Below are 21,448 nucleotides of genomic sequence, written 5' to 3'. Positions count from 1 at the left end.
AAAGTGAGCTGCGCCACACTCCGATGTGCACTGAAAGTTGACGTAATGGAAAGCCATTTGGCGTCCCAGTAAAGAGGTAGCTCTGGAGTCACAAATGTCTGGATCCAGGTTCTGTTCCTCCTTTTACTGGCTGGCTGGTCGGTCTAGGGCAGCGTTGCCTTTCTTACCTTTCTAAGCCTCGGTCTCTCCACCTGTGCGATAGAAAAACAGTAATACTTACCTTGTTCCAGTAGATCAAGTAGATGGGGTTTCATTTCTGTCGGAAGCTTACTTGGTGGAGCACTCGACTTCTCACTCCCGTGAGTTTAAATCCACAAGTGTTTACCGAGCACCTGCTGTGTGCCTGCCACCCTGCAAGCAAACAGAGGAGAAGGTGCAGCAGGCTTGGTTGGGAGGGAGGTGGGCCTTGTAGATGCAAGGACTAGGGGAGGCCTTTCTGAGGAGGTAACACGCGAGATGAGAAAGAGGCAGGAGCCAGTGTCCAGAGAGAGGGAAAACAAATGTAGGGTCTTGAACACAAGAACCCTGTTGGCCTAGAAGGAACAGGAACCCACGCGGCCAGAGCCAGCGGGCGATGGAGAGGTGGGCACAAAGCCAGACTGGAGAGGGAGGCCGGATCAGAGGGTCTTGAGCAGCAGAGTAAGGAGTTGGGACTTTCAGTGCCTGAGAAGCCCCTGCCCTCAAGTATTAGGCAGTGGAGCCATAGGATATGTTCCTGTTTTGGAAGGATTGTCCTGCCTGCTGTGAGGGAAACAGATTGTTAGGGAGAAGCAGGCCTGGCGGCCTCTTTGCAGTAACCCAGGGGGTGCTGAGAGCCGCCGGAAGGGCACAGCGGCAGGAGAGGCGGAGGGCTGTGCGCACGGGGATACATTTTGCAGGGAAACGTGGCAGGACCGGGTGATGGGTTGAAAGTCTTGCTGGTGGTGGGAGACGGTGATGAGGAGGAGGAAGAACAGTTGCTTGGAGACTTGATTTGAGCGGTAGGCGTGGTCTCAGTGGATTTGTGGGTTGGGAAGTGAACTCTTTCAGATATGTCCTGGGATGCTTTTAGAGGTACAGCTGCTAATGGAATTGACAGGCTTCTGCCGACTGCCGTGGCTTTCCTTCCCTTGGCATTTCACTTTGGGAGTGGAGTCCAGAGAATTCGGACTGCAGCCTGTCTTCCCACTGTCACCCCAGGGAGCATGCTGCTCTGGACTCTCTCTGTCCTGCTTCCAGCAATAGTCCCCACACCCGTCACTCTTCCTCCGCTGCCGGGTCTGGGAAGTAACCATCGGCTTCTACAGAGTTCCCGAGATAAAGTTGAGGGGGGTGGGAGGTGGGTGCGTCAGCCACCTCTGCTCCGGAGAGCGTTCTCCATTGGCGGGAAGGTTTGTTTCAGCCATTTCACCCATCTGCCCATCCAGAAGAGCAAGGGTAAAAAAAGGTGGTGCCCTTGAGATGAGTCACATTAGGGGCACAAGAACTTTGCCTGGGGTCTTAGGACACAGGGACCCTTCGGGGACGGTATGCACTTGGCCACATTGTTGGCTTGAGCTGATGCAACGTGAGGTTTTTGTGCTCAGGATGTGTTTGTCTCGGCAGCTGGGATGACAGCAGCTCCGTCAGCAGCGGCATCAGCGACACCATAGACAACCTCAGCACCGATGACATCAACACCAGCTCCTCCATCAGTTCCTATGCCAACACACCTGCCTCCTCTCGCAAAAACCTCGATGTGCAGGTAAGGAACAGGCTCCCCCAAAGGCCCCTGCCAGCAGGGAGCCTCGCGCTTGTGGACCAAGGGGGCCATGTGGGGTGAGCAGAATCCCCAGGCCCGTGAGATGAGGCCTGATCCGCTCAGTGCCCGTGCACTCATTTCTCCGCCTGCAAGAGAGAAGGGGGAGTGGAAACAGGAGTGGAGACGCCTCACCGTTGTCTCTGAAGGCCTTGATGAAACCATATTTCCTTCCTGAACTTTAGTTTCAGAATCGTCTTGTTGTTGTTGTTGTTGTTGTTGTTGTTGTTTTAAAGAGGATGCTGGGGCGCCTGGGTGGCGCAGTCGGTTAAGCGTCCGACTTCAGCCAGGTCACGATCTCGCGGTCCGGGAGTTCGAGCCCCGCGTCGGGCTCTGGGCTGATGGCTCGGAGCCTGGAGCCTGTTTCCGATTCTGTGTCTCCCTCTCTCTCTGCCCCTCCCCCGTTCATGCTCTGTCTCTCTCTCTCCCAAAAATAAATAAACGTTGAAAAAAAAAATTTAAAAAAAAAAATAAATAAATAGGATGCTGGACTCAGTTGGTCATTCTGAACCTGGAGTGTGTCCCCTCCTGGGCCCCGGGAGCCACTGCCGTCCAGGGCACATGCTGGTCTCTGTAGAGTAATGAGGTGGGAGCAGACACTGACAGTCCTGGTCTGGAAGACCAGCCTGTCCTGCCCAGAGGTTGGCAACTGTCAATCTGTAGGTCACACCCTCCTGCTGGTGGGTTTTCTTTGCTTTATGGTATCATTCTCTTTTTAAAATTGCATCATTTCACCTGAAAAATGAGATTCTGGCTTCTCCTCAAAAATCGGAAGCTCTTGCTCTCTTGAACTTGTGTTCTCCGCATGGCAACAGTCAACAGGTGTCCAAGTGTCCCCACCCTTCAGACACATGTCCCTGTGTGCCACAGTTGCCACTGGCCAGCTGCGCCCTTCAGTGTACCTGCCAGATGCCCAGGTGGTTAGTTTTCAACCCCTCCTTGGAAACTCTGAGATTGTATTCCCCGGATACTGTACCACCTTATATTTGCTTCCAAAGTAGCTTCATATGGGCACGTTCACTTCCTTCACAGCGCTCCTTGGTGGTCAGGGGGACTGGTTCTAGCAAGCCTGTTTTACTAGTGGAAAACTGAGGGGCCCTCCTCATGACCAGCCTCCAAGTTGGGACTGACCAGCACAAGGACTGGTCGACTGTGGTGGCACTGGGACTGGGAACTTTCATGGTGGGTCCCTCCCACCAGTGGGGGCCACTACCTCCAGTGAAACCACGTGAAGGTCTGATTGGGCCAGTCTCCCAGAAGGCTCTCGGGGAGGGCAAAAATGACCCTGCCCCCCTGCCTTCACTCCCTTCCACACTCGTCTCCTTTCTCAGCTCTTTCTCTGCAAGATAGGACCTGCTTTGGAAATTTCTGTGCTTTCAAAGGTATCTTTTTTTTTTTTTTTTTTTTTTTTTTTTTTTTTCTGAGGACAGGGCTAAATAAAGAACATGTCAGAGTGTGGGAGTACTTCTGTCCCACAGAAATGTGGACACTGACTGCCTGAGGAAATATATTAGGTGTTAGCTCTGGGATTGCCTGTGACCTTTTGAATTTGCACTTTTGCCAGAATTTCTAATTATTGTTGAGTGAGAGGTGAATTGTGGCGGTTATTAAGGGGAAAAAAACGTGGGTAGGCACAGAGATGTTGGAGGTGCTGATAATGTTCTAGATCTTGATCTCAGTGGTAGTTATAGAAGTATGTTAATTTTATAAAATGCATTCAAGGCGTGTACTTAGGATTGTGCGTTTAGTATATGGATGTTATACTTCTATTTCGAAAGGTGATCTAAATCACCTGAGATTTAAATCCCTGCCTAAGAAGCATCACTGATCAGTGATTAGACACAAGTTAGGAACACCCAGCCAGCCTGTGTCCCTGCCACCTACCCCTTGCCAACTGTCACAGTATCTACCTGTTTTCCTTTCCTCAGGGACGCTTTTTTTTTTCTGAGACTCTTTCTAATTTCAGGGTAACAGTAACCACCAAGCTTTTAGACTCTCCTTGGATACCGAGGTGGGGAACCAAGAGAGGAGAGAGAGGGAGAGACAGATAGAGAGGGACGGCCAGGGGTGGAGAAAGAGAGGGAAAGAGGGGAGGGAGGGAGAGATGAGCAAATCAGTAGGTTTCTCCTTTGTTTACTTTTGAGGTAGGATGAGTCTTGGCTTTTAAGATGACGTGGAACCAACAAAACCCTGTGTTGGAAGAATCTCCTTGTCCTTTGTTTCCCTCCCACAAAGCCAAGATAGGCATCTGTTTCCCACGTTGATACAGAGTAAGCCTCTGGGATCTGCAAATGATTTCCTATTTGATATACTCAGGTCTGGTTAATGCCAGGACCTCCTCCTCTTTGACCATCTTTGGCTTTGATCTAGAAAATGTCACCTCAAAAAAGGTTCAAATATTACACAAACATGTCTTTTGATCAGGCTTAGAAAGTTAATTTCAAGGGACGCAAGGGGTTATATTCGTCGTTTTCTTTTCTTTGCTATAAAACTACCTGAGTTTAAAATATTTAAAGAAAAATTAAGCAGGTAGGTCTTGGAATAAAATAAAGGCAGACTTGCACCCATGGTTACTAGGATTCCTGCAGACGTGGTTTCTCTGGCATCTCTTTGTTCCTGTCCAGGGAGCATCTCCAAATATTTGAATCAGCGTAAATTGCAGCCTCCCCCACTCCTCCCCTCTTACCACTCTGAGGAAAGCTAAGGGCCATTACTCCTCTCTGAGCAGCATCAGGCAACGGGAAGATGCACACTGCCATCATTCCCCAGGGCTCGTTCAGGTTTCTGTCGCAGACTGGTTTCCCCCGATCGAACGGGGAGCACACAGTGTCCCAGGCAAGGCATGGAGAGGCGGGAAGCAGCAGCGGGTCAGTGCGTCCAGCGGGAAAGCAGGCTGAGGACAGGTTGCCCGGCCGGGTTTTCGAATTTGGAAAGCCTCTGAGGAACAGCTAAAAGGAAATACATCCAAGGAACGGGAAGGTTGTTCGGAAGCCTAAGAAGCAGCCTTGTTAGCGGAGCGGATAACAGAGGAGCCGTCCCTGGGAGGTGAAAGTCCCCTTTGTCTCTGAGTGACTGTTCTCCTCGAGGATGTTGAGGGGCACTGAGGGTGCCCTCAGCGGGACGCCTATGCCCAGGTGTCCAGCACTGGGCCTGCGGTCACTGCTGTGCGGCTGGGCAGAGGATCTCCCTGCTTGAGGTTTGACAGCCTCTTGGTAGACGTTCCCCATTTGCACTGGTGAGTCTGGTTGAGCAGCCAAACCAATTGCGGTGTCAGGGAGGAGGAGAAGACTCTGAAGTCAGGGTTGAGCTCCTGCGTCTGTGGCATCCTTGGATAAGCTGATCAGACTCTTCAAGCCTCTGCCTCCTGGTCCATAGCATCACGGTAATTAGACTTGTCTTGAAGGGTGAGTGTGGTGGTGGCATGGAAATACTTATCTCAACATGCTCTCTCGTTGTCTAATTCTTGGTAGGTACTCAAGTTTCTTCTTCCTTTTTCTTCTTTCTTTCCTTTCTTCCTTCCTCTGGGTTACCTGTCCCTCTGCCTCCCTCCTCCATTCATGTCAGTAACCAGAATTTGACTGTGTTCTTAATACATTTGGCAATTCATCTTCTGTTGTGCCGCGTTTTATTTTTAGGACGTTGTGTTGGTGGCAGATGGCTTTAACAAACACACACGCGTCTCTCCCCCACATAATCGTCTATCCGTTCACGCCCTTGGTCATTCAGTGTTTCCTCTCGGTCTGTGGAAGGTTTCGTTCCAGGTGCCAAGGTCCAAAGAGGCCTATGGCACACCGCCTTACATTTTCACTTCCTGGGAAGTTTTTAATAAAATATGCAAGGCGGGGCAGATAATTCCGTGTGAGTTTAGTTTTTGCTGCTCCAGGAAATAAAGTTCTGAATTCCGTGGCAGGGATTCCTGTCCTGTGTGGCCTCAAATGAGCCTGGAGCTCTCTGGATGTTCTCTGGATGTTAGACTGGATTCAGGGATAGGGTTTGGCGAGGAGGAGGGGCGCCCCTTCTGCTCACCTGCTAGGTGCTGCTGTTTGTGACTTTAGGCAGGTTACTTTCCTTCTTCACCCCTGTACTTTCCTGGTCTGTGAAATGTGATAATAGTACAAGGTCAGAGGATTAGATGAACTAATAACGTATGCAGAGGGACACGGTGCCTACCTGGCAAGAGAAATGGCCAGGGATAATGCTGACGTTGCTGATGTTTTCTGGAATTATGATAGTTGAAGCTCTCAGTTTCTTGATCTGCAGGGGATGTAGGCATGAAGAGGGCAGGGTCCTGGCTTCTAGAGGCTTGTGGCCCCAAAGCCAGGAAGACGAGTACCGTGTTCACCCTAATGTAACACAGAAACGGGAGACATGCTAAAGAAGGACAACCAAGTGCTAGGGATTTTCAGAGGTGGGAGAGTTGCTGACAAAAGAGCCACTGTTTGAGTTCCTCCACACTTAGCTCATCAGGTCTGTAAGACTCTCGTCTGTCGTATCTCCATTTTATACACAGGTCAGAGCCCCAGAGGAGGTAAGCCATGCTCTCAGGGTCACACACAACAAAGGACTGGCAGCACCCAGTATGTGAACTCACGCCATGCCCGTGTTCTCCCCCCCACATCGGGCCATGTGGCCCCCACCTCGCTTCTCAGGCCCACCTGGCTTCCACCCTCTCACTTTCCCCCTGTGATCCCGGAGCGACCTGGGCCCTCAGGGGTGAGCCCTCCAGAATTTCGGGCCTCGTCCCCACCGATGTATGGTTGTTTCCCCGCCTTCCCTCTGGGATGTTGAAGGAGTGAGTGGACTTCCAGGTAGGGGCAGTAGGGAAATCTTCTCAAAATTAGGCGCCATTTGAAATGAGAACAACTGGTGAGGGCATTGAGAGCCAAGAGAAGGGAGCGGCTCTTTGTACATCCCCCTGCAGCTGGCTTGCCACCCTTTGCTTCTCAGCTCTGGGAACAGAGACACTGGGCCTTCTTCGTTGTATCCCTAGTGGTGCCCCCATACGAGCCAAGAGAGTGTCCCAGGACAGATGCCCGCTATGCAGAGTAGAGCTGGGAAGGCTACCCGCCCTGGACCGAGTTGGGGCTGTGATGGTTGGACGATTGCTCTTTCTAGAAGGGGATTCACACCACAGTCCTGGGTCAAGACCACACACGCGCTCTCTGCCTCTGGTTACGTCAGCGTTCTGGGGGGTCGCACCCAAGGCTAGGCTGGAGCTGCCCCACGGCTGGAGTTGGAGAACAGCCAACCAGCCAGTATGGAAGGAGAATCTACTGGGTGTAGGTATTGTGTTAGGTGTTGCTAGGCATGCGGAAATGTCTCATGTCCTCGGACCTCTTTTCCGGGAAGGCCGTGTGGCATAGTGGTTGAGAGATGGGCTCTGCGTTTCAGATTCCCTAGAATCCTCGTGTCTCCGCTTTTTCACTGTGTGGTCTTGGGCAATTTTCTTTTCTACTCTGTGCCTCAGTTTTCTTATGTAAAATTGAGAACATGAACTGTAACTTCCTCAGAGATTTTTTTTTTTAGCCCAGTGCCCAGCGCATAGTAAGTACTTAATAAATGTTAGTTGTTACTGCTACTGCTTTTGGCATTGCTACAATTTGATTAGGGAAAATAAGGTACGAGAACACGAAAACAATAATACAGTAACCCAGACTGTGGTATGTGCTACATTCTCAGTACTTCCTAGAGTGCATTAGAATGGGTCCGGGGGCATCTGGGTGGCTCAGTTGGTTGGGTGTCCAACTTCGGCTCAGGTCATGATCTCGCAGCCCGTGGATTCGAGCCCCGCGTCGGGCTCTGTGCTGACAGCTCGGGGCCTGGAGCCTCCTTTGGATTCTGTGTCTCCCTTTCTCTCTGCTCCTCCCCTACTCATGCCTGTCTCTCTCTGTCTCTAAGAGATAAATAAATGTTTAAAAAAAAAAAAAAAAGAATGGGTCAGAATGTACTTGAACGTAAACTCCAGGAAATCAAGGACTTGGACTTGTTCTTATTCATTGTAGTATTCCTAGTCCCTGTAAGTTTGCCTGGCATCTAGTAGCACCCGGTAAATATTTGTGGATTGAATCCTTCCAGAGCCAGTCTCTTTCCTGCCTCAGGGCCTTTGCATGTACTCTTTCCTCTGCCTGGCATCCTCCTCCCTAAACTCTTCTCAGTAAGTTTCTTGTCACTCTTGAGGGCACTTCTTCCAAAAGGCCTTATTACCTGACTGCCATCCCCCACCCTCATCATCATCATCTAAATTACGTCAACATACTTCACTCTCATACTCCGTGTCCTTTTTCATGTAAGATTCTTCATAATTCACGACAACTCATTTATTTGTATTTATCTAACCTTTACCTCTTTCACTGGGTTGCAAATGCCAGAAGGGCTAGAGATTAGTCTTACCCACAGATCCTCAGACCGTCCATGGTGCCCGGCAAACAGCAGACAGCTGAGGATATTCTGGTTGAATTAACAAACTGAAGTGTTGACAGGAAGGAACACGGGCTGTGGTAGTTGGGACTAGGACCGGGAGTGGGTAGCTTTGGTCTCCGCTCGTCTGTAAAACTGAGGGGTGCTGTCCTTACCTTCCTTGACCAGAGAGTGGTCAGGATCACAGATCATTCTGTTGAAGTGTGCAGTAGCTTGAAAAGCTTGTGTTCCTTGGTTCCCTGGTGGAGCTCCTGCTCTGTGTTCGGATGTGGGAACACCCTGTCTTGTGTCCCTCGCCACAGGTGAATGGGGGAGCTTCCCACGGTCAGGGAGTGAGCGTCCTGTCCCCCTCCTATTTCTGGTGCCTAGTACCCAGAAGGAACTCAGTATGTGTTTGAGGATGGCGAAACAAGCGAAGCCACACACAGGGTGGCTGTGATGGATGAGAGGAATTTATAAGGGGTGCGGGGTTGGGGGGGGGGCCACGGTGCTGACAGGCGATTTAACTGGGGCTGCTTGTCAGTAGTTAGCTTTGTCTCATTCGGCAGTGTGTCTGCAGAGGAAGGCACGGGTACTACTCTGGGAGGAAAGGCATTAGGCCAGATTCTTACCAGGTAATCATTCTCATTTCCTACCCTGCTGGCATTGCCCACCGTTGGTATTTGAGTATAGCACACACAGGACGTGTAACTCAGGGTGGCCACCTTAAAGTGTTGCTAACTCCCATCCCCATTCTCTGCACTGTTTCTCCCCCCTGGCATCCCCCCCCAACCGGCCCCAGCCCCCTAGGGAGGCCCCCAAAGCATTCTGGTTAGCTTTGCGCTTTTTCACCGCAGTGAATCATTAACATCACACTTCTGTCCCCTCCTGGGTTCCATGGCCAGCAGGTCAGGGCTCTTCCAAAGAAAGCTGGCTAATTATATCCCTTGTCTGAACAAAATCCCACAAGAGGAGCAAAGCGGTGGCATATAAATGGAGCCGGGTGGGAGCGGGCACCTCTGACTAGCACGGGCAGGGGGGTGGGGGGGAGTGGCTTTTGAGGATTTGTTTCCTCCCAGCCCCTCTCTCTCCCTGATCCGTGTGGAACTTGCAGCCACCCTCGCTTGCTCGGGCTGTGTGTTAGACTGTGGTGCTGTGCTGTATTCAAAGACTGCTGCCAGTGGAGTGATAGGAAGACGACAGAACAAAGGGAAACAGGCCAGGAGGCTGGACGCTGGATGAAGATTGGTCTCCGGAGTTAGAAGCCAGGTGGCAGAGAGTTGGCTGAATTCTCCCCACGTCTCCATCTGCTCGTGGTTCTCCTCCGTGGGGCTCTGTCCCCCTTAATCCCCTGGCCCCTCCTACTCTCCCTCCGTACTCCCTTCTTGGACATAGTTACATCCTCTACTTTCCTTGAACCAAAACAGGCTTTCTAGCGAGATAACCAGACTGCAGAGGCCCAAACATTTTCAAGTATTTACCTCTCATCGTATTGGCATTTTTACTCTGGGCTGAGGGGCTCCTGGCCTGGCATTTGGGAAGGACTGATTCAGAGTCTCATCCACAGACCGACGCTGAGAAGCACTCACAGGTGGAGAGGGGTTCCCTGTGGTCGGGCGATGATGTCAAGAAGTCAGACGGAGGGTCAGACAGCGGCATAAAGATGGAGCCAGGGTCTAAGTGGAGGCGGAATCCCTCGGACGTGTCTGACGAGTCTGACAAAAGCACGTCGGGCAAGAAGAATTCTGTCATCTCCCAGACGGGCTCGTGGCGACGAGGCATGACGGCTCAGGTGGGCATCACCATGCCCAGGACGAAGGCGGCTGCCCCGGCAGGCACGCTCAAGACCCCAGGCACTGGTGAGTAAGAGGTTGTGCCGTCTCACCTCTGCACTTGTCGGTCTGAAAACCAAAACCGCAGTTTCTCTAGCGAGAACTTGACCTTGTTTGTAAGTCCCCATAAATGCTCAGGTATTTCTTCTTAGAGTTTAGACTCTGCTATTAACCAGCTTTCAGAAAGGTTCACATCTCTACCTTTTTCTAAGCGGAAATACGTAAGTGTGCAAGCCTCAAGCTCCAAAGGTGGTCCTGCTGCTGAGACGTGTTGATTTGGTTTCACCATGTGCTAGGGAAGAGCCAACATGCCCCAGTGCAGGCTTTTCAAGGGCACGTGTTGACGAGCTGTCTCCATGTCGAGTTAATGTTGTCCGTGATTTAGGGATGTGTGTAAACAAAGCTGGTGTTTTTGCAGGAAGGCAGAGGGTGCTGTTAGGGACAGCATCTTAATGGACAGAGAAGGAGAGGTCAGGAAAGGGCAGGATCTCTTTCCCAGACGTATCAGTGATTGGCTGGCTTTGCTTTGTTCTGGGTAAATTTAGACCGCTTTTGCGAAGGAACGAAACCATTGACATCTCCGAGAAGGCTCACGGTGACAGTGGTAGGCTCGATTATCTTTATAAAAAGCTCTTTCCTTTGCCTCCCAAGGCTACTGCTTTCCCCAAGGAAAAAGTGAACCAGTTCTTTGGAGGAGGGGAGGGTTTTTAACAAAAGGAGTCGTACCAGCTGGCTTCTCGGTTTGCAAGCTAACCTTGCTGCTCTCTCTCTTAGGAAAGACAGACGATGCAAAGGTGTCTGAGAAAGGAAGGCTGTCTCCCAAAGCCTCCCAGGTGAAGCGGTCCCCATCCGACGCAGGCCGCAGCAGTGGTGATGAGTCCAAGAAGTCCCTCTCGGGCAGCTCCAGGACGCCTACTGCCAATGCCAACAGCTTTGGGTTCAAGAAGCAGAGCGGCTCGGCCGCTGGTCTGGCCATGATCACAGCCAGTGGTGCTACCGTCACCAGCCGGTCGGCCACGCTGGGCAAGATCCCAAAGTCGTCTGCGCTCGTCGGTCGGTCTACTGGCCGGAAGACGAGCATGGACGGGGCTCAGAATCAGGACGATGGGTATCTGGCTCTCAGCTCCCGGACGAACTTGCAGTACCGGAGTTTGCCCAGGCCCAGTAAGTCTGCCAGCCGGAACGGGGCTGGGAACAGGTCTAGCACCAGCAGCATAGATTCCAACATCAGCAGCAAGTCCGCAGGCCTGCCTGTGCCCAAGCTGAGGGAGCCTTCCAAAACGGCCCTGGGCAGTTCTCTGCCGGGTCTGGTCAACCAGACGGATAAGGAGAAAGGCATCTCGTCCGACAACGAGAGTGTGGCTTCCTGTAACTCTGTGAAAGTGAACCCAGCATCCCAGCCTATGTCCAGTGCGGCTCAGGCTGCTCTCCAGCCAGGGGCCAAGTACCCCGATGTGGCCTCTCCCACGCTCCGCAGGTAAGGGGGTAGACGGCACTGAGCAGAACTGGAGTACATGGAATGGCCTCCTGAATGAATAATTTTTTTGTGCCTTGGTGAAAAGAGCTTCTGTTTTTCTCCATTTCTGTTTGGTCGGATCCTGCCAGCGGTTTTGCAGTCAGCTGGTTATTTATATTTTCCCATATTGGGATGAAAAACCTGAGTCAGCATCCTGGGTTTGAATCCTGGGTCCACCTTAAGTAGCCACCATGTATCCTTTCTTAACCATTTGCTTCAGTTTGCTCATCTGTAAAATGGAACACCTACCCGAGAGTGCTTGCGAAGATTAACCTGTGTAGCCGTATCTGGCCCATGGGAAGTACGCAGTCAAAGCTGGCTACTGTCCGAGATGAGATCTTAATATACCCCTAGACCCGAGTGGGTACAGAGGGGAAGGCAGAGGGCTTTTTTACCCCCTTGTCTTACTAGTTCTCTGGGTGAGATTCTTCATCATTATGCCAGACTGTGATCTCAGCCAGATCCTTCTCTCAAATAGCCCGGTATATCCCCCACCTACTTTTTTTCATACTGCATGCTTAATTCCAAATTTGTCTCTGAAATTTGAGCTTCCTTTAAAAAAAAGAAAGAAAAAAAAACTTTTAAAGCAGAAGTGTTTCTGAAAAAGAGAAATTAATTTCTTATTACCTCAAAAAGACATTCTCCCTAATTTCCACACCGAATGGAAATTCTCGTGTGAAAATACTATTATTTTTTAAACAGGTCCTTTTAAATTTAGACAAGTTCTATTTGTTTATATTGCCTCGTTATAATGGCTACTGGACCGTCCTCAAACTGCAGCCGCATAGGGCAGAACTCATCTTCCCTGGAAATGTCTTATCACAGGAAAGAGTAGAAGTCCTAAGAATAAAAAATTAAGTCGCGAAAAATAAAAACTATGCGCACATGTATGTATTTGGGGGCGAATAGGAATGTTTGAAAAGACTTCAGAAGAAGCCTGCCATGTGAAAGGTATAATGAAGTAGTTCACTGGTCTTTGTCTGGACTTGATTATTAGAATTTCAGTAATGATTAATTTTTCAGGGGAAGGTCCTCTTGAGCTGCTCTTTGTTGTTTTAGCAGATTGCCTTGTAAATGAAAGTTTTCTCTGTTTCTTGCCTCAAGTATTATATGTAATATTCACTCTCTGGTATTATAGATTTCCTTTAGTAACTACAAAGGTATTTTACTAGACCCTTAGGCTACTGTAATAGAATACTGGAAAATGCATGCAGATTCTTAGGCTCTAGATCAACTAACTTTCAGCCAATGCCTGTTAATTACATTTTTCCTAAATCATTAAGAAGTGTTCTCAATTCTCTCTTTGTGCATCAGTATGGAGAGGAGAAATCTTAGATGAAGCGATAAGCTCTCTTCAAATGATTTGAAGGACTAGCAGACAAAAAGTTGGGCTTCCTCTCTGTAGTGGAGAATTGGGGCAATGAGTAAAAGGGAAAAAGGTAGATCAGATTTCAGTTTTCTAGTGGTTGGGAAGTGCTTGACAATGGAGGGTGTTACCCTTTGAAGTCGTGAGGTTCCTGTTACTGGAAGTATGTAAGCATTCTAAAGCCAAGATTCCTTGAGCAAGAGGCTATTTCATTCTCTGATTGTCATCAGGCAAAAGTGTTTTCTAATCTGTCACCAGATACCCAAGTGAGCATTGATTATGTGTGTGGATGTTTGTTTTTACAATAACTGGGATTTCTAAGGACTCTTCTGGAGAGAACAGAGATCGGGATCATACCATTGAGTAGCTGGCTGAAAGGCAACCTGCCCGTCATAACACGTAGTAGTTTCATCCCTTTGCAGAGATGCACATTCCGCAAGGATTTCGGTGGACGGAATTATTTGTGTTACTAGAGCACATACCCGCCCTTTGACTTGAAGACAGTTCTTCCGCTCTTACTGGAGAGCCCTGCTGCCAAAGGGAGAGACATACGTGTCGTTTCCTGTTTTGGGGCAGCACATTTTTGGTCACGGGCAGGGGGATGACTTGGAGTGACATTTCTGTCACAAAGACCCAATGTGTCTGGTCTAACATCTTGTGACCCCAGCAAGATCTCTCTCTAGATCCCTGGGTAGGACTAGCCACCCAGCTTTCAGACCGGGTGTTCACGTGAGCGTAAATCTCTGAAGGCCCCATCCAGACCTAGACTCGTGTTCTTGACTGTTCATGTTGTCCTTAGACGCCAAAGCACCCGAGTCCCTTGGAACAGAGCTGTCATAAACTGAGCACCTGCTTTGTCCCTGGGGTCTCGGATACAAAGACGATTTTGGTAGCTCTTTTCCCTCTAGATGTTTCCTGGGCCAGGCAGTTTCCCAGCTACTCCATTTATGGAAATAGAGGGAAGTAAGATCCGGGGCCACCATGGCTAGGCCTATTAGAAATTATTCTGCATTGCCCTTGGGGTCTCGGCTGCAGCTTAGCACTTGAAGCTGGAGCCTTATGATGGCCAGTATCCAGGCCCGCTGCGTGGCGGCCTTTCCCAACAGAGCACCGTTTCAGTGGCGATGACCGTGTCCCTCCCCAGGATTCCCACCGCTCCCGTACCTGTGCCCCACCCTCCTTTAACTGCTCGGCGCCCCTTGGTGCTGGGTGTCCGACCCGCACAACCCTTTGTCTCTTCACAGACTCTTTGGTGGGAAGCCGACCAAGCAAGTGCCCATTGCCACAGCTGAAACCATGAAAAACTCGGTGGTGATCTCCAATCCTCACGCCCCCTCCACCCAGCAAGGTAACTTAGAGTCCCCCTCAGGCAGCGGCGCCCTGAGCAGCGGGAGCAGCAGCCCTCTCTACAGTAAGAATGTGGATAGCAACCAGTCTCCTCTAGCCTCCAGCCCCAGCTCAGGCCACTCGGGCCCCTCCAACAGCCTCACCTGGGGCACCAATGCCAGCAGCTCCTCGGCGGTCAGCAAGGACGGCCCGGGCTTCCAGTCCGTCAGCAGCCTCCACACCAGCTGCGAGTCCATTGACGTCTCCCTGGGCAGCGGAGGGGGCCTGAGTCACAATTCCTCCACGGGCCTCATCGCCCCCTCTAAAGACGACTCCCTGACCCCCTTCGTCAGAACCAACAGTGTAAAGACCACACTGTCGGAAAGGTGAGTGCCGTGCCCCTGTGTCTCTCAGAAGGACACCCTTCCAGCAGTCCACGGGTTATGTTAGGAGTCCCGAGCGTCCATTCCCCTTTGCCTGGAAGGCTGCGCTCTTTCTAACCGCTGCCGTCTTTCCATGGGGAAGCCCGTTTGGGATGGCAATAAGCTCGGCTCTGCTTCCCGTCATCTTTTCCCGCGTGATTATCCTCCGTGCTTGGAGGTGCTGGAAGTCTCTTGGGGGCAGGTTTCACGCTTCCGTTTGAAACGGCATTCTGCCTTTGAGGTCCTTCCTTTTTATTCTGTTCGCTCATCAGCTGCTTGTTTGCACCCCCACCTCCCCCCGTGATCATGCAGGCAGAGTAGGTGGCCGGCTGGCCGTGGCATGGGTGGCAGGAAACTCGAGGCGGCTGGGTGGATTCGGTGGTCATCACGGCAGACACCCTCCTACCGAAGGGTTGCCAGCCCGAGCGGCAAGGCATCAAGAGGCTAAAAGCATCCTCAGCGCTCTGGGTTCTGCTGCAGTGTGGTGTGTGTTAGTCTCTCCACATAGGCAAGAACGCCGGGAACAGCACTGGGAATGAGAAGAATGTTCTAATCGTTGTGTGTGACCACACCTCCCCTTTCTTCCCGTCTAACGTTCCTTCTCTTATTTTCCACCTGCCTGGACTTCTAGCCCTCTCTCTTCCCCTGCCGCTAGCCCTAAGTTCTGCAGAAGTACTCTGCCCAGGAAACAGGACAGGTAATGACATTGTAGGCCGGGGACCGCACCGAGCCTCCGGGTCCCTCTGCCCGTCTGTGTCGAGCCAGACGTCTTGTGTGAGGCTGTTGGCCTGAGGCTTCCGCTTGTGTTCGTGGCTCTGGTGCACTCTGTGACCCCAGACATGCCAGTGAGGGTCTGTTCCGCTGTCCGCTAAAGCCCCGGAGGCAGTGGGGTCGGGCTGGCCCCTCTCCCTACCCAGCTTGGGACCTTGGGACCGGGACGGCAGAAGCTCTCACCTGCATCTCAGCCTTCCCGTGGCATGTTCCTGCTTCCCGGCTTCCCACCCTCTCTCCCTCATCTCTCCCCTCTCCCTCCCAGCCCAGAACCGATCTACCACCCACTGTGCGAGCCACTCGACCCTCACCTTTGTCTCCCCCACCTCTACTCCCCACACGGCTGGCCCTTTTCCCTGGAAAAGTCCTTTGCTGCCCTTTGGCTGTTGCATCTTGCAGGCTGTTGTGTTCTGTGTGCCCATTTCCCGTAATGACAACGAAAAAGAATCCGTGGAGTGTTGAGGCTTTACAAACTAAGCGGCTTGTGTGCCCCCAGCTGCCCTGTGGGTGGGCCTCAGAGATGGATACGGACCTTCAATTTGTGGGGGAGCCACAGCTTGGCCAAGCATAATAACCAGATGTTGTTTTATGCTAGGGAAAAAAAAAAATAACGAAAACCCTCTTTACCCCGTCAACGGCAAAAACTTTGCTTTTCGTTGGACTCACAGACCAAGCTTTTACACCCTTGTTCTTTGGAAATGCAAATGCCTTGACTTTATCAGCCAGCAAGTTGTAACCTGCCCCAGCTCGGCCAGGGGGGGCTCAGCTCCCAGATACGCCAAGCTAAGAGGGACCTGGAATTCACTCTGTTACAGATGAATTCCAAATATGCAGACCGCTGGCCTCTTGAAAGCCTCCAGCAAGTCCCTTCTCTCGCTTGGAATCATTGTCAGTGGCATTTAAGGCTGGGCCAGGGTTAGGGGTGCAGGGAAGCTGGCATCTCTCTCCCCGAGAAGCAGTGGTGGTAGGACACAGGTGGGTGACTGGGCAGCAGGAGGTGTGGGCTCTGCTTCGACGTGGGGTGGCTCCTGAGTTGTGCTGTGAGCCTGTGGAAAAGGAGGAGGAGTCGGAGTTGAGTGGATGCCTCGGGCCTCCTGGTGACTTGGGGGAAGGTACGGACTAGGGTCAGCCAGCCCCAGGATTAGGCTTCTCTTGTTTCCTGTGGATGTGTTGCATGTGCAGCTGGATAAGGGAAAACTCCCTGGTGACGTGAGTCTCTTGCTCCGTATCTTCGGCCCCTCCTCACCTTGCCTGCTTTTCCCTGCGCTTCTCTGAAGTTCTCATTTTTGTTTTAACTCTCCTACAGTGACCCGCACCTTGATAGGAACACTTTGCCTAAAAAAGGACTCAGGTATCTGTGTTTCCTCCTTGCATCCATGCCATCCGGTGTGGCTTTGGGGCTTGGCTGTGTGACTCTCATGGCTGGCGGGGGTTCGGGCTGGGCTGGGGTCCCTGCTTTGGCCACCACAGTGGGGCCTTCTGAACGATGGCTCCCCTGGCACCTCTCATTCCCCTCTCTCCATTTGTTGGCTTTTTTTTTTTTTTTTTTTTTTTTTTTGCTTGAGCAGAGGCTGTGCTTTTTCAGGCTTCCTGTGGTAAAAAACCATCTCACGAAGGACATCCCTGGGCAAGCCCAGAGAGCAGTTACTGCTACTTCTGGGGCCAGTGGGTTTAATCGATGAGCTCTTCACCATGATCATTCTGTTCACGGCTGTCTTCCAAAAGAAAGGACATGACTTACAGCATGTTGGTTTGTTAGCCAGGACAAGGGCAGAGGAGATAACGATTTCCCTCGAATTTGAAAATACTTAACTTTTCGGCCCACAGAAGACTGCCAAAGACACAGGCTTTGCGCTTCCTAAATGTTCTGATCAAAAGGTGTGTCAGTTTTCAGTGCCCAACAAGAAAACATGGCTGTGATTGGCTTTGGTGTAAAGAAAGAAAAGACTGCCAGGAAGGAATGTCCTTCCATTCTTTCTAAGTCATGGCTCACTTTTGGGTGGGTGTCCTGGTTAAACAAGATGCTGTAAGTTCCCCATTGCTCACACCATCTCCTTCACTGTGCCGACCAGCGGGACCCCAGTTCTAACGCCTGTCCCGTGGTCTTATGGTCGCGGCTGTCACTTCTCCTGCTCCTTAAACATCTTGTTCTTTGTAGCATTTGCTGCACCCTGCACTAAGCATTAAGTGCTTTCGCAAAAAAAATGGAACTTGGAATGAAATGTTTCATTGCTGTCATGTATGTCTGTAGTTAATAACCTGCCGCTCTTAAGGCCGAGAGCTTTTTGAACAGTAATGCGAGGTAGGTATCAATGCTGCCTTTCAGTAGGAGCTCAAGAAAAGCCAATTCTGAGAATCTTAAGAATAAAAGTATTGAAAATTTCCCAAAGGACGTCCTGTGGGAGCAAGTTCAGCACCGTGGCCATAGAGAGGGGGGAGTTGGCAAGGCCTTTTGTGCTTAGCAGTTTTCTTCATGCCTATGAGGGCTGCTTGTGAGTGCTTCCATGATGGCCACTCTTCATAGGAGTCTGACACCGATGCCCCACTGTTGCCCTAAGAGGAAGCAAGCCCCTCTAAATATGAATATTTTGAAATGATATACGTGTATATATGTTTCTGCAGCAGATCTAATCTATCAAAGTGATGCAGCTCTGGGTTTTTTTTAATTATTTAAAAAATTTTCAGAATAGGGCTACGTGCTAGGCTATCTTCATGCAGTCGATGTGACCTAGAAAGTTGAATGTCCGTCAACCATAGCCAAAACATTAAGGGAGAAACTTTTTTTTGTCCCCTCCCACTCTGCCTCCCCCTCCTAGCTCCCTCCCTCCCCACACTCATGTCCGATGCCAAAACACCAACTCTTTTTCTTGAGTCAAGTGAAACCCCTCTGTTGACCTAATCAGTAGTGACCCCATGGTAATCTGTATATAAGTCCAAAGGCACACTGGTCACTGTGCATTTCAGAAATTTGAGATGCTGCCCGCGGGCATAATGCGAACAGCATGGATTTTGGAATCAGACATACGATGGATTGGAATCTCAGCACGTGATTCGAGGCAGGCCCTCCCCTTCAATGAATATAAAATGGGAATGACAGCATCTGCCTTGCCGGCTGGGTTGGAGGCATTGGCAAGATAATGTCTGTGAAGGCCCCCAGCACATCAGAGGCTTTCAGTAGGCCATGACCAGATACATTTCCTAATAAAGGAGGAGGTGGGCCCGTGACTTCCGTGGAACCCAGTGATTTGGGGTTCCTTTTATGGAGACTTCTCTGATAATCGATTGCAGCAAGGACTGTAAGCATTGGTGTCCTCATGCCTTCCATTACGTGTCTGGTTTCTGATACACGGGGATTCATGGCTACTTGCTTGCGCTCTAGAATGCAGGTGCCATGAGCTATCTAATTAAAACGTCCTCGAAGCTCTGACAGCAGCTCATTTTGTTGCTTCAGTCCTGTCAAGGTGGGGGCTTTGAAATGACACTATCATGAATCAACATGCTGCAGATACGCCCAGTGACGGCTCCTTTGAGCATTTACCGGTCTTGCTTTCTTGATGTGTTCCCTCCAAACTGAAAGGAATTACAGTTTTCCCCAAAGGCAGCCAAGTAGCAAAAAAGGTTTGGAGAAACTTCATAAGTTTCAGGATGTGGAGTGATGTGGGTTTTTTTTTTTTTTTTTTAACATCATCTTTGGATCTGTATTTCTTTTTTGTATGTTTATAATCAGCTCCACAGTGTTCATTTTCATAAGCGCTGTTCATAGTTAATCCCAGCCTAATTTCGGTCTGTCCAGGTATACTCCCACCTCCCAGCTTCGCACACAAGAAGACGCAAAAGAATGGTTACGGTCCCACTCTGCAGGAGGCCTACAGGACACCGCTGCCAGTTCCCCTTTTTCCTCTGGCTCCAGTGTAACTTCTCCCTCCGGAACAAGATTCAACTTTTCCCAGCTTGGTGAGTAGCCTCTGATCATTCGCTGCGTTGATCAGTTCCACGGGGCAGAGGTTACTCTTCTGTTGTGAAAGAGGCATGTGGTCACATCTTCCTCCGTGTCTGATCAGCCCTCAGCAATGTGGTTTGATTATAGGAGATTGGTGGCAAAAGAAAGAGGAAAAAAATAGAAGAGATTTTGGTACTCTAGTCAGTAATTCATTTACGTGTTTCATGTAAGTAGGGTAGTAGCAAAGAGCAAATCGTTCCGTTTTTGAGAAGAATGTATTCCATTTCTAAGAGCTCTGAAGATGTAAGTTTCTATCTGAAGAAATAGTAGCATACCCCATGTTTGGTCATCTGTATTGCTCTGTTAAGCTGGAAAATAAAGATCAGGTTTTGAGTGAACAACTATTCTTGGAAATGCCTACCACTGACATAATGCTTTGACTGGCACAGTGGGGAGAGGAAAAGAATTTGTAACACAGTCCCTGATGACATGTTAATGGATTCTTTTTTAGAGGAACAAACACACCCACACAGACTCATAAATAGGGTAAAAGAGAGCAACCCAAAGCTTTATATGAAACCATGTAATAAAAACTGAATATGATCAGGTAGCAAGTATTAGAGAAGATCAGTCCTGGCTAGAATCACTGGGAAGGGGGGCACCTGGGTGGCTCAGTTGGTTAAGCGTCCAACTCTTGCTTTCGGTTCAGGTTATGATCTCGTGGTTCACGGGATCAAGGCCTGTGTCAGGCTCTGCGATGACAGCACGGAGTCTGCTTCGGATTTTCTCTCTCCCCCTCTCTCTCTGCCCCTCCCCCACCCAAAATAAATCAGTAAACATTCCTTAAAAAATGATTGGAAGGATGGGAGCTCACTCTTCAAAGACTGATGGGGGGGAATCATCTTGCTCAATCTCATCTCACTCTTCAGAGGGCAGCCTTTTCTGAATATTGTGAATAATAAACACGGAATCTTTTTTTTAATATTTATTTATTTTGGGGAGAACAAACGTGGGGGAGGGGCAGAAAGAGAGGGGGACAGAGGATCCGAAGCAGGCTCTGCGTTGACAGGCTGACAGCAGCGAGTCCTATGTGGAGCTTGAACTCCCGAAATGCGAGATCATGACCTGAGCCAAAGTCAGATGCTCACCTGACTGAGCCACCCAGGTGCCCCAAAACACAGAATCTTTAAAGGACAGGTGTGGCTTGTAATCAAGTGAGGCTTGACTTTTCATTTTTAATTAACTGTGAATGGATACTTTGGAAATACTGTACTTTACTGAAATGGAAAAGGACTTTAATTTTAAAAGCTCGTTTGAGCCAAGGTGGATGTACCCCTTCGCACTGAAGCTCTTTTAGGCACCCTTACCAAGTGGGCCCCGTTGGAGGCAGTGAGACCTGTGTTCATATTGTTCCTTCCCGGAGTAACTCTTTGAGGCAAGAGTTTCTTGTCATGCACAAATGCTTCCCGTCTGATCAAAAGCCTGCTTGGACTATTTTGGGCTTTGGCTTTAGAGGGAGTTGTTCCAGATGAGCCCAGGGAGTAATTAGCTCATGCCTGGAAGGTGACACCAGCTTGTCCGAACGTGCCAAATTGGAAAGCTGAAGCCCAGAGCCTTGCTTTGGAACTGACCCACCTTTCCTCCCTTATTTTTAGCTCTCAGTTTGTTATTCAAATGCTGGTGTGACTACCTTCTAGAAAACAGACAAGGGAGGGAAGTTGGCATGGACAGATGTGGCTGATACCAATCAGTCCCCTCACTGTCCCCATCCAGGATTTGCACAGAGACGTGAACTTCCAACCTTTCAGTTCCTTTCCTTTTATTCCAGCAAGTCCCACCACTGTTACCCAGATGAGCTTGTCCAACCCAACCATGCTGAGGACCCACAGCCTCTCCAATGCCGATGGGCAGTATGACCCATACACTGACAGCCGATTCCGGAATAGCTCCATGTCCCTGGATGAGAAGAGCAGAACCATGAGCCGCTCGGGGTCATTCCGGGATGGGTTTGAAGAAGGTAAGCAAGGAGGTTTACCATCTGAGGTTATGCAGTGTGGTTAATTGGCCCTCCACACCAAGTTCATGACCTGAGAGCCCACCTC

General features: G+C 50.2%; 1 protein-coding gene across 2 annotated transcripts in view; it reads left to right on the top strand.

The window, feature by feature from the left end:
* NAV2 (neuron navigator 2) overlaps positions 1 to 21,448 on the top strand; it is a 397,887-nt gene that overhangs the window by 318,790 nt on the left and 57,649 nt on the right. For both annotated transcript variants that reach the window (XM_086677817.1, XM_086677818.1), the window contains 8 exons: positions 1,585 to 1,723; positions 9,741 to 10,032; positions 10,780 to 11,482; positions 14,132 to 14,599; positions 15,267 to 15,332; positions 16,713 to 16,757; positions 19,200 to 19,360; positions 21,175 to 21,363. In XM_086677817.1, coding sequence (XP_086533943.1) covers positions 1,585 to 1,723; positions 9,741 to 10,032; positions 10,780 to 11,482; positions 14,132 to 14,599; positions 15,267 to 15,332; positions 16,713 to 16,757; positions 19,200 to 19,360; positions 21,175 to 21,363 — 2,063 coding nt within the window. The remainder of the gene's footprint in view (positions 1 to 1,584; positions 1,724 to 9,740; positions 10,033 to 10,779; positions 11,483 to 14,131; positions 14,600 to 15,266; positions 15,333 to 16,712; positions 16,758 to 19,199; positions 19,361 to 21,174; positions 21,364 to 21,448) is intronic.

The sequence above is a fragment of the Puma concolor genome, chromosome D1, assembly GCF_028749965.1.
Source record: "Puma concolor isolate L17-30 chromosome D1, mPumCon1.1.hap2, whole genome shotgun sequence".
Lineage (NCBI taxonomy): Eukaryota > Metazoa > Chordata > Mammalia > Carnivora > Felidae > Puma > Puma concolor.
The sequence above is the reverse complement of the archived record's forward strand: the minus strand, read 5'-3'. Positions and strand labels throughout refer to the sequence as shown.